Source organism: Mobula hypostoma, chromosome 4 (genome assembly GCF_963921235.1).
Source record: "Mobula hypostoma chromosome 4, sMobHyp1.1, whole genome shotgun sequence".
Taxonomy (NCBI): Eukaryota; Metazoa; Chordata; class Chondrichthyes; order Myliobatiformes; family Myliobatidae; genus Mobula; species Mobula hypostoma.
In genome coordinates, this window is record NC_086100.1 from 179,150,392 (window position 1) to 179,163,870 (window position 13,479).

General features: G+C 43.9%; 1 protein-coding gene across 6 annotated transcripts in view; it reads right to left on the bottom strand.

Annotated features, from left to right (window-relative positions):
• Positions 1-13,479, bottom strand: part of rnf24 (ring finger protein 24) — a 173,704-nt gene that overhangs the window by 59,734 nt on the left and 100,491 nt on the right. For all 6 annotated transcript variants that reach the window (XM_063047102.1, XM_063047099.1, XM_063047100.1 and 3 more), the window contains one exon: positions 5,525-5,567. In XM_063047102.1, the coding sequence (XP_062903172.1) occupies positions 5,525-5,567 (43 nt within the window). The remainder of the gene's footprint in view (positions 1-5,524; positions 5,568-13,479) is intronic.

The following is a 13,479-nucleotide window of genomic DNA, read 5'->3' on the forward strand; positions in this document are numbered from 1 at the left end:
TTCCGTCTGGGTGGCTTCCAACCTGAAGACATGAAAATTGATTATTTCTCCCCCTCTCCCTTCTCTCTTTTTCCATTCTGGCTCCACGCTTACCCCAACCTCTTCTCCTCACCTGCCTATCACCTCCCTCTGGTACCCTTTCTCCTTCTCTTTATTCCAAGGTCCACTCTCCTCTCCTATCAGATTCCTTCTTCTTCAGCCCTTTAACTTTTTCACCTATCACCTCCCAGCTTCTCACGTCACCGCCCCTCCCCCACCCACCTCCTCCTTGCCTGACTTCACCTACCACCTGCCAGCTTGTACTCTATCCCTTCCCCCACTTGCTTGTCCTGCCTGCTTCCCCCTTCCTTTCCAGTCCTAACCGTTTATTCGTCTCCCTAGATGCTGCCTGCCCTGCTAAAACCATAAGCCATTCAGTCCATTGATTCTGCTCTGCCATTCCATCATGGCTGACTTACTATATCTCTCAACCCCATTCTTCTGCCTTCTCCCCATAACCTTTGACGTCCTTACTGATCAAGAACCTATCAACCTCAATGTTAAATTAAACCTCCCAATGACCTGGGCCTCCACAGCTGCCTGTGGCAATGAATTCCACAGATTCACCATCCTCTGACTAAAGAAATTGCTCCTCATCTCAAGAAACTCCCTTTTGTTCTGAGGTTCTGCCCTCGGGTCCCAAAACTGGCCACTATGGGAAACATCCTTTCTGCATCCACTCTATCTAGGCCTTTCAGTGTTTGCTCCTTCAGTATTTTGTGTTTTACTCTGGATTTCCAGCATCAACAGAATGTCATGTGTTTATGTATTTTTGAGATTCAGGTTGGACATTGCGGGCTATTATACTGCCTGATTTCTTTATCAAGGACACACAAACGAACACACTTTCCCTCATATGTATGTATTATTACTTTCTTGAATAACATAGAGTGATGTACATTTGCGGTAGGGTAGTGGTTAGCAAATGCTTTACAGTATGGGTGACCTGGGTTCAATTCCTGCTGTTGCCTGTAAGGACTTTGTACGTGATTCTGGGTACTCCAGTTTCCTCCCACAGTCCATAGTTGGTAGGTTAATTGGTCATTGTAAAGTGCTCCATGACTAGGATAGGGTTAAATCGGGAGTTTGTGGGCAGCACAGCTTGAGGGGGGGCCCAACAAATAAATAAATAATCTACACCTGTTGTTATTTTTGTTTAGCTCTATAGCTGCATTCATTACTTCCACGCTTTCTGTTTAATCTCATTCTGAAACTCCATCACTTCTTTCAGCAAAAATCTGCAATTAAGTGTCTTTGCTAGTTTTGTTGTTATTTTGGTGGTCCTCATATGACCCATCTTTAAAGGCTATCAAAAGGACATAGAAACATAGAAACATAGAAAATAGGTGCAGGAGTAGGCCATTCGGCCCTTCGAGCCTGCACCGCCATTTATTATGATCATGGCTGATCATCCAACTCAGAACCCAGCCTTCCCTCCATACCCCGTGACCCCTGTAGCCACAAGGGCCATATCTAACTTCCTTTTAAACATAGCTAATGAACTGGCCTCAACAGTTTGCTGTGGCAGAGAATTCCACAGATTCACCACTCTCTGTGTGAAGAAGTTTTTCCTAACCTCGGTCCTAAAAGGCTTCCCCTCTATCCTCAAACTGTGACCCCTCGTTCTAGACCTCAAACTGTGACCCCTCGTTCTAGACCTCCTTCAATGCCAAATTCCAGAGTTGTTACCAGCTTAAGCAGTATTTCAGATACTCAACACAGAAATGAATGGAAGGAGCATCTTATATTGATTGTTCTGGTTTAAGGTGCTAAATCTACTGCAGGATGATGGTTTCATAACTGAGCAGCCTCTCCTTGAATGTTAAAAATATAATTTTAACATTCCTGCCTTAATTATTAGCAACAAGAACAACATGAGGGACCAACTTTCTACCCTCAGTCATCTGTGTTGTGCAGGCCACATTATTTGCATGTCTGCTATCAGACACACACACACTATTTTGAGCTCTGCGGAAATTAGCACAAAGATTCAGAGGCACAAGTCACTGTAGGTAGAGGAGGACCATTCGAGCTGCTGAAACAACTCTGTGAGTCAGGCAGCATCTGTGGAGGGGAACGGACACTGCACAACAAAAAGGAAGTGCTGGATGAACTCGGGTCAGGCAGAATCTGTGGATGGAAACAGTCAACATCCTTGGGTCTAGGCTCCTTCACCTGGACCCCATGATTCAAGGATGTACTCAAAACCGATGAAGAATTATGACCTTCCTACAGACTGCTGGGAAGATAAAGGAACTAAACCTGCTAACAAAACTCCAACTGAGGCCTCACCAGTGCTTTATCAAGTTTCAACATTACATCCTTCCTTTATATTCTAGTCCTCTTGAAATGAATGACCTCATTGCACTTGCCTTCCTCACCACAGACTCAATCTGCAAATTATCCTTTAGGGAGTTCTGAACAAGGACTCGAAAGTCCCCTTGGACCTCAGTTTTTGGATTTTCTCTCCATTTCGAAAAGAGTCAACCCTTTCACTTCTTCTACCAAAGAGCATGACCATACATTTCCCAACACTGTATTCCATCTGCCATTTCTTTGCCCTTTCTCCTAAGTCCTTCTGTAGCTTCTCTACTTCCTCAAAACTACAAACGTTTGTACCTGCCCCTCCACCTATCTGCACATGATCTGCAAACTTTTCACAAAGCCAATTTGGTTCATTGCAGAACATGCAATCCAGAATAGCTGATCTTCTTGTGGGCTCAATCATGAGCTGCTCCAAAAAGCCATCTCGTAGGCACTCTAGAAACTCCGCCTCCTGTAATCCAACGCCAACCTGATTTTCCCAATATATCTGCATTTTGAAGTCCCCCACGATGGTTGTAACCTTGCCCTATCTCCCATTGTAATTTGTAGGCCACATCCTTACTACTGTTTGGGGATCGCTATAGAGCTCTCATCAGGGTGTTTTTACCCTTGCAGTGAGAAGAGTTAAGAGGCCAGAATGAGGAATAGAAGGGGGAGGAGTTTTTTTTAACCTTCCAGAAGGAAAAATCAATACTCATGCCATCAGGGTGGAGGCTATCCAGTCGGAATACAAGGGGCGGCCATGGACCGACAGTTCCGTCTTACAATCTTATGCCATTGCTTTGTCAACACAAGGTCACCTGTTGGGTCAGACTGCTGATTCCTTCTACCATCAGACAAGAGGCATTAGGACAATGACCTTTTAGGATGAGAAATAGCTTCCTCCCCCAGGCCATGAGACTATTGAACTCCCTGGCCCACCCAAGCCTCATTATGTATGAAGGGCCTTATATTGTATACAATAAAGCATTATATTGTATACATTTTAGACTGATCTGGTAAATGCACCTTATTAATTGTTAAGTTTTTTTGTGGTACTATTACTTACTGTGTTGTGTGTTAGTTATATGTACTTTGCTCCGGAGGAACATTGTTTTGTTTGATGGTATACATCAAATTCTGAAGTACATGTTTGCATGACAATAAAGTTGATTCAGTCCGAGACTAGAGGAGGGTATGAGGAGCTACAAGATGAAGCATATTCTTTAAACCAGTCGAGGCTACTTCTCGACCTTGGTATATCTGAGGATAATTAACTGGGTTCCAGACGCTGCAAGGATAGCCTGATATACTTTATACTTTATAGTCGCCAAACAATTGGTACTAGAACGTACAATCATCACAGCGATATTGGATTCTGTACTTCACACTCCCTGGATTACAAATATTAAATATTAAAAGATATTAAAAATAGTTAAAATTAGTAAATATTAAAAATTTAAATTATAAATCATAAATAGAAAATAGAAAAATGGGAAGTAAGGTAGTGCAAAAAAACCGAGAGGCAGGTCCGGATATTTGGAGGGTACGGCCCAGATCTGGGTCAGGATCCGTTCAGCAGTCTTATCACAGTTGCAGCCTCAACCCAAACATTGGAGTTACTGGGCAATCAGTCAGTGCTTGTGTTACGTACCCCGTAACTGGGTTGCCAAACCAGCAGAAATGGATCACTCAGTTGGAGTCTGGATTACTAGAACTAAGAAAGTTTTATTAAAGAAACAAGCAACACAGTAATCGAAAGGATAATAAATGCAACAGTTCAGCAATGATAAACACACATGTGCACAGAATTAAGATAACAGGATCAATCAAGCTCTATCATTGTCTAGGGGTAAATGATCAATTTCAAAGTGACACAAAGTCCAGTTCAATTTAGTTCAGTTCGCAGTAATCGTTGCCATGGTGATGGACAATGTGGGGGGAGAGAGAGAGAGAACGAGAACGACTGATCATTCAAAACGGCTTCCACTCACAGACCGGCGATATTGCTCACAAGCAGCTTTCGAGCGAGTCCTTGGTGATGTCACCTGGGGTCACCGACTGTGACCCCTCCTCCAGATGCGGTCGATCCTCTGCAGTGAACCTGGCACCCAAGCAAGGGCGGGCACACACCGGGTTCCCGCTGATCGTACCTTTCCACCCTGTGTGTCTAAGGCTGATCCCGCGATCAGCCGTCCAAGAGCTTCCCACCGACTTGTGAGAGGCGCACCGCTTCCAGGGTCTCGTTACCTCGGGGTGTCGTGTGTGTGTCCTGCCTTAGCGAACCGGTCCCTTTTTATCCCCCTGCTGGGGTATCGCCTGTCCATCACTTCAAACAGTTCAGGGTTCAAAGGGGGAGCTGATCTTGACAATACCCAGACTGATGGCTCCTTCATTAACATCTCCAAATCTGCTTCATTGTGTGCCTTATCTCTCCCTCCCCTGAGGACAGGTGGCAGACCAACTGCTGATGCCACTGGTGCTATCCCAGGCCAGCAAACATCTTAATTTATGTGTATTCTCGTCACACTTGTAATTGGCCGGCCACTTGGGATGCATGAGACAGAGGTTCTCCCTGAATATGAAGCTCCAAGAAAGGCCATGGTGGAATGTGAACATGAGAGGTTCTATAAATGCTGGAAATCCAGAGTAACACAAACAAAATGCTGGAAGTATTCAGCAAATCAGCAGATGAAATGTGAGAATTGGGGCTCTCCAGGCATCTTTTCTGGGTTCTCGGCTTGCTAGTTAATAAATGTGGACTGCAGATCCATCTCACCCCCTCACCCCCCATCCGACAACATGTAAAATCAGAGTGCTCACCAAGATGTTGGCACTGGTGAAATTCAATCATCCTCCATTGTACAGTGACTACACTTCAGAAGAGCTCCACTGGCACATTTCCAGTTTTCCCTTCACATGGAGATTGTGTGGTGGGACAAAACGCAAAGAATCTTACACAGTGCATAAATTGCGATTCCTCATCTGGACTGAGATTCTTTACCCAGTTCTGTAACATTGGGAAGGAAGGAACAATCACACACAGGAGTTCCATTTCAATGCAGAGTAACACACACAAAATGCTGGAGGAACTCAGCAGGTCAGGCAGCGTCTATGCAGGGAGATGAACAATTCATGTTTCAGGCTTGTCTGATTGTTTTATTGTAGCTCTGGATCTTACCTGCTTATAGGCATATAGCTCCTTGTGCGCTTGATGCCGTAACCTATGCAGAGGAAGACAAGAAGAATGAGGTTAGTACTTTCCACAACAGCCACATTACTTTTCTGGAAGAGTACAACATGATTATTCAATAGCAGCTACAGGAAGAAAGCATTCGTGTACACACAGACTTTTATATTCAAACACGCACACACACACGTATTCACAATACTTTTGAACAGCCCATTCAATGTGGCAATGCCAGGTGACCAGCTAGAAATCAGCAGTTGCTACGTCTGAGGTAGAATGGGATGTTGGTTGAGGACAAAGCTCAGACCTGCTACTTATTCCACGCCTCACAGCATTTGTACGGGCTCATTTACTCCTGCTCTGATTGTGATCCTTAGCTTGTTTTTTCTTCCATGCTGTGCCTTCTAAACATCTCTCTCAAGCTTGAGGTCACGACCATTAAGATGTATTTAAGTTGCAAGACAGGTACATGGTTGCCACATTGGCTTGGCAATGTACTTAAAGAAATGCTTGATTTTGATGACTTCCAAAGTCCTTGCCTGCGTGAAAGTACATTAGCTGTACATACTACCAGGCATGCAGAAGCCATGGGAACATTTCTTAAACAAAGCTCTTTGATGCAGAGAGGGACAAAGTCTGTACAACATACAGTACTGTGAAAGTCTTAGGCGCACATAACTAGGGAGCCTTAGACTTTAGCATATACTGTGTTGCACTGTACTGCTGCCACAAAAAAATACAGATTTCATGACATATGTGAGTGATGATAAACCGGATTCTGATACGAGTTGCTATTGTGGACTGAGAGTGGGAAAGGGACAGGGAGAGGGCAATCATGGTTAGGAAAAGAGGAGGGGAGAGGTGAGGCTGCCAGAAGCACCTGGGAGACATTCTGCAATGAACAATAAACCAATTGTTTGGAATCAAGTGGCCCTGCCTGGTGACTCAGGGCTGGATGCGTCTACACCCACACCACCCCGGCACTCTTCTCTGGCACCTGTCCCACACTCCACCTGCGGGCGCTACCCCCTCACTATTCCTTGCTCCTGCCAGTTTTACAAACTTGTTTTCCACTCCATGTTGACAAATATATCTGTGCCTAAGACTTTTGCACAGTGCTGTACATCACCGTATGCTAGTTCCCGCAAGTCCAGCACTCCAAGTCTCGTATACTGAGTGCCATTAATACTTTATTCTTTATACTTTATTGTTGCCAAACAATTGATACTAGAGCGTACAATCATCACAGCGATATTTGATTCTGCACTTCCCGCTCCCTGGATTACAAATATTAAATATTAAAAATAGTAAAAATTAGTAAATATTAAAAATTTAAATTATAAATCATAAATAGAAAATAGAAAAATGGAAAGTAAGGTAGTGCAAAAAAAAACCAAGAGGCAGGTCCCGATATTTGGAGGGTACGGCCCAGATCCGGGTCAGGATCCGTTCAGCAATCTTATCATAGTTGGAAAGAAGCTGTTCCCAAATCTGGCTGTACGAGTCTTCAAGCTCCTGAACCTTGTCCCGGAGGGAAGAGGGACGAAAAGTCTGTTGGTTGGGTGGGTCGTGTCCTTGATTATCCTGGCAGCACTGCTCCGACAGCGTGCGGTGTAAAGTGAGTCCAAGGACGGAAGATTGGTTTGTGTGTTGTGCTGTGCCATGTTCACGATCTTCTGCAGCTTCTTTCGGTCTACCTCTGCAAATTGTGACTGGGTCGTAATCTCACCTAACAGTCCTGTGGGAACATCATCACAACTGAGTGACAGCTACTCCGGAACAGTGATGTTTTCCTTCATCAGCAGAGATCACATGATGATGACGTATCAGAGATAACATTTGGACCCCTAAAGAAGTGGAGGAATCTATCCCTGAGGACAGTAATCCAATACTCACTAGAGGATTCCCTCACCAGATTACTCTGAAGGTGATTGGAGGAAAGTATAAGGGGGATGTCACAGCTGGGTTTTTCTTTGCACAGAGGGTGGTAAGTACATGGACACCCCTGCTAGGGGCAATGGTAAAAGTAGATCAGTTGGGACATTTAAGAGACTCTTAGATTGGCACTTGGATAAAAGTAAAATGGAGGACTATGAGTGAGGAAAGGGTTAGATTGACTTTAGAGTAGGTTAAAAGATCGGTGCAACATTGTGGCAAACCATTTTCATCCCACTGGCAATTTGTGGTAGGATATTAGAGATGCAGTAGTGAACAGAATAATAGACCTAACAAATCAGATTCGATGCAGGTCTAGGATTCAAACCCTCTGTCCCTAGAATCATTCTGGAGCAGATCGCACACCCCTATACATATTACCTTCAGCCTTAGAGCCTGGATGGGCAGCAGCGAGTCCGAGAATGGCTCAGTTTTATACTTGTGCACTAACAAGCTGATTTTCTCTCTGTCAATGGCAAGCACGGTAAGATCCACCATCTAGAAATATACCAGGTGTTCTGTACCTTGAAGGGTTTTAAGATCTTGGGACACACGGGTTTCCAGCTTTGGAGTCGTCGTGTCCTTAGCACAGAAACAGGTTCTTCGGGCCGACTAGTCAGTGCTGATCTATTAAGCTGCCTCGTCCCATTGACCTGCACACGGACTATAACCCTCCATATCCCTCCCATCCAGGTATCTGTCCAAATTTCCCTTAAATGTTGAAATCAAACCTGAATCTACGATTTCTGCTGGAAGTTGATCCACACTCTCACCATCCTCTGAGTGCAGATGTTCCCCCTTATGTTCCCCTGTGTCCAATTAACTCATTGTCTACCCGCACTGCACTTTCCCGGCAGCTTTTACACTCTATTCTGCGTTGTTATTGCTCCACTCCGATGCATTGTGCAATGATTTGATCAGTGTGAACAGTATGCAAGATAAGCTTTTCACTTTAAATGTGACAATAATAAAGCAATTGCAATAAATTTTCCAATTTATCTGGCTTTGAGAAGTGTGAGAAAACTGGAGACTAAGCAAGCTTCACACAGACAGCACAGGGCATCAGGATTTCACCCTGAGCCGATAGGCTGGTCCTGGACTTATTTCATAATTTATTGGCACAATTTACATATTACTATTTAACTATTTATGGTTCTATTACTATTTATTATTTATGGTGCAACTGTAATGAAAACCAATTTCCCCTGGGATCAATAAAGTGTGACTACGACTATGACTATGATTATGTCACTGAAACTGTGCAACGCCAGTGCTTACAGACACTCTGGAATTGCTGGTCCACCAGACAGTCCTGTTCTCCTTTTCGCTGATGTTGCATGACCACCCCACACTCAAAGTTCAGAGTAAATTTATTATCAAAGTACATACTATCCTGAGATTCATTTTCTTGAGGGCTACAAAGAAACTCAAAAGTATCAATGAAAAACTGCACATTAGATGGACGACCATGGCGCAGAAGACAACAGACTGTGCAAATACAAAAAGAAAAAAAAACTAAATAAGAAAGCAGTAAATATTGAGATCATGAGACGAAGAGTCCTTGAAGGTGAGTATATTGTAGAACAGCTATGCGTTGGGGTAAGAGAAGATGAGATCAGTTATATATTTATTGAGATACAGTGGAGATTAGGCCCTTCTGGCCCTTCGGCCTGCACTGCCCAGCAATCCCTGATTTAACCTACCCTAACTGTGGGACAATTCGCAATGACAACTTAACCCACCAACATTGGAACGTGGGAGGAAACTGGAGCACCCGGAGGAAACTCAGGCAGTCACGGGGAAAACGTACAAACTCCTTTCAGACTACCGGGAATTGGGATCAGGTCACTGGTACTGTAAAGCACTGTGCTAACCACTAGACTATCATGCCACCCTCTGGTTCAAAAGCCTTGTGGCTGAGGGGTAACAAAAGTTCCTGAACACTGGGCTAATAATTACAAGGCTCTAACCATGGCAGCATTGTTTAACTTGGCTGGACTTGGGGAGGAGTGTTACATAATCCTTGATAAAACACTCCACAGCTGCTGACGTTACTCAGTGAGCAACAAGTGAAGGAGCCAGTGCATGCAGGGTGGGGTGATGACAGGGCGTGGTGTGTGCAAGTTTGACTGGCAATGACAAACTGTCAAGTGTTTCTCAGTCACTGACTCAAAAAAGACTTAAAGTACCCTGGACAATACAAACACCTATGTCAGGATGCTGTTCATTGATTACTGCTCAGCATTTAACACCATTATTTCCATAATCCTGATTGAGAAGCTACAGAACCTGGGCCTCTGTACCTCCCTTTGCATTTGGATCCTTGATCTCCTAACTAGAAGACTACAATCTGTGGGATTGGTGATAACATTTTCTTCTCGCTGACAATCAACACGGGTGCACCTCAGAGGTGTGTGCTTAGCCCACTGCTCTGCTCTTTCTATACCCATGACTGTGTGCCTAGGCATAGCTCAAATACTATCTATAAACTTGCTGATGATACAACCATTGTTGGTAGAATTTCAGATGGAAATAAGAGGGCGTACAAGAGCAAGATATACCAACTAGTGGAGTGGTGTCACAACAACAACCTTGTGCTCAATATCAGTAAGACGAAAGAGCTGATTGTGGGCTTCAGGAAGAGGGATTAGAAGTGGAGGGAGTGAGCAGCTTCAAGTTCCTGGGTGTCAAGATCCCCGAGGACCTAACCTGGTCCCAGCATAGTGATGCAGTTATAAAGAAGGCAAAACAGTGACTATACTTCATTAGGAGTTTGAAGAGATTTGGTATGTCAACAAAAACACTCAAAAACTTCTACAGATGTACAGTGGAGAGCATTCTGACAGGCTGCATCACTGTCTGGTATGGTGGGAGGTGGGGGAGACACTGCTGCACAGGATCGAATGAAGCTGCAGAGGGTCATAAATTTACTTGGCTCCATCTTGGGTACTAACCTACAAAGTACCCAGGACATCTCAAGGAGCGGTGTCTCAGAAAGGCAGTGTCTGTTATTAAGGACCTCCAGCAGCCAGGGCATATCCTTTTCTCACTGTTACCATCAGGTGGGAGGTACAGAAGCCTGAAGGCACACACTCAGCGATTCAGGAACAGCTTCTTCCCCTCTGCCAAACGATTCCTAAATGAACATTGAACCCGTGAACACTGCCTCACTTTTTTAATATATATTATTTCTGCTTTTGCATGATTTTTAATCTATTCAACATACATACACTGTAATTGATTTACTTATTTATTTATTATTTTTTCCCTTCTATATTATGTATTGCATTGAACTGATGCTGCTAAATTAACAAATTTCATGGCTCATGCCGGTGATTCTGAAACTGATTTTGAGATCGATAAAATTAGTTGCGCAATCTGAGGCCGTCATCTATACTAAGCCCTGAGAGCAAAATCTGACAAATCAGAGCATCTGAAGGCAAGTGATTAGAATATTTAGAGGATTACAGAGAATGTTTTATGGCAGTATCGGGTCATTCAACCTAACCATACTCCTGTTTAGACCTTAAGAGATAAGAAAGAATTATGTCATTCGGCTCATTGAGTCTACTCCTCCATTCCATCATGGCTGACTTAATATCCCTCTCAACCCCATTCTCCTACTTTCTACCCATAATCTTTGACACCCTTATTAATCAAGAACCCATCTACCTCCACTTTAAACATATGCAATGACGTGGCCTCCACACCCGTGTCTGGCAATGAATTTCTCAGATTCACCACACTCTGGCTAGAGAAATTCCTCCTCATCTCTGTTCTAAGGTGATGTCCTCTATTCTGAGGCTGTGCTCTCTGGTCCTAGACTCACCCACTATAGGAAACATCCTCTCCACATCCACTCTACCTAGCTTTTCAATATTCGATACACAACAGTGAGATCCCCCTTCATTCATCTGAACTCTAGCAAACATAGGACCAGGGTCATCAAACTCTCCTTTTTATTTCCAGGATCATTCTCCTGAATCTCCTCTTGACCCTCTCCAATGACAGCACGGCTTCTTTTGGGTAAGGAGCCTAAAACTTCTCACGATACTTCACATGCGGACTGACCAATGCTTTCTTTGTGCTGCAGACAGATCTCCTTCCAAAAGCTCCTCTCAGTGTTCTCTTTCCCCACTGTATTTACTCAGCTTTCTACTGCCTGTACCAGTGTCTCTTTCACGTGAGCTTCACATTTTCCCAGCATTGGAAACAGAAATATTCCTGCATTTCTTACTGGATTTATTGATGACTGCCTGCTAAACTTTCATCTTCCTGGCCACTTCAGTTGGCACCAGCTTTCTGAAGCCATCCCTCACCTAAAATTGGAATGAAAAGGCTTGAACTTCTCAAGCCTAAGAAAGGAAAAGCCTACAAAAAGTGATGGACACAGCCCAGTCCATCACAGGAAAAGCCTTTCCCCACCATTGAGCACATCTACAAAGAGCACTGTTGAGGGAAAGCAACATACATCATCGAACCCCCACCATGCAGGTCACGCTCCCTTCATGCTGCTACCATCGGAAAGGAGGTACAGGAGCTTTAGCTAGGATACCACCAAATTCAGAAACATTTATTACCCCTCGAACCAGCAGGCCCCTGAACCAGTGAGGATAACTTCACTCACGTCAACACTGAAGGGGTTACACAACCTATGGCCTCACTTTCAAGGACTCTACAACTCATGTTCAAAGTGGGCATGCAGGTACAGCAGGCGGTGAAAAAGGCGAATGGTATGCTGGCATTTATAGCGAGACGATTCGAGTACAGAAGCAGGGAGGTACTACTGCAGTTGTACAAGGCCTTGGTGAGACCACACCTGGAGTATTGTGTACAGTATTGGTCCCCTAATCTGAGGAAAGACATCCTTGCCATAGAGGGAGTACAAAGAAGGTTCACCAGATTGATTTCTGGGATGGCAGGACTTTCATATGAAGAAAGACTGGATGTACTGGGCTTGTACTCGTTGGAATTTAGAAGATTGAGGGGGGATCTGATTGAAACGTATAAAATCCTAAAGGGATTGGACAGACTAGATGCAGGAAGATTGTTCCCGATGTTGGGGAAGTCCAGAACGAGGGGTCACAGTCTGAGGATAAAGGGGAAGCCTTTTAGGACTGAGATTAGGAAAAACTTCTTCACACAGAGAGTGGTGAATCTGTGGAATTCTCTGCCACAGGAAACAGTTGAGGCCAGTTCATTGGCTATATTTAAGAGGGAGTTAGATATGGCCCTTGTGGCTACGGGGATCAGGGGGTATGGAGGGAAGGCTGGGGCAGGGTTCTGAGTTGGATGATCAGCCATGATCATAATAAATGGCGGTGCAGGCTCGAAGGGCCGAATGGCCTACTCCTGCACCTATTTTCTATGTTTCTATGTTTCTATTATTTATACACTGTTTATTTACTACTATGATTTTGTTCAATATTTAAACAGTTTGTTTTCTTTTGCACATTGGTTGGTTGTCACTCTTTGTGTATAGCTTTTCATTGATTACTTCATTGATCTACTGTGAATAACTGCAAGAAAATGTATCTCAGGGTATGACATATATGTTATTTCATAATAAAGTTACTTTGACCTTTGATCTTCTGTTCTGATTATTGACTATATTGATGATGTGGCAATATACCCATGACGTTACTGAGGCCACGTAGAAGAGTTTTTTGACATTCACTGTTAAGGATAGGCATTTAATGACTTTACTAAGTCCCAAAGAATTTTTTGTAGCCAACTTAGTTCTTACTTAGTGCATTCATGCATTGTGAAATGAAACTCCCAACATCCATGTACATTACTGAAGCCAACAACAACTCTGAAATAAACAGTAACGCAGGCAAAATGCTGGAGGAACTCAGCAGGTCAGGGACCGGCTGCTGTCCTGATGAAGGGTCTCAGTTGAAGCATTCACCATTTATTCCTTTCCATAGGTGCTGTCTGACCTGCGGAGTTTCTCCAGCATTCTGTGTGTGTTGCTTTGGATTTCCAGTATTTGCAGAATCTCTTGTGTA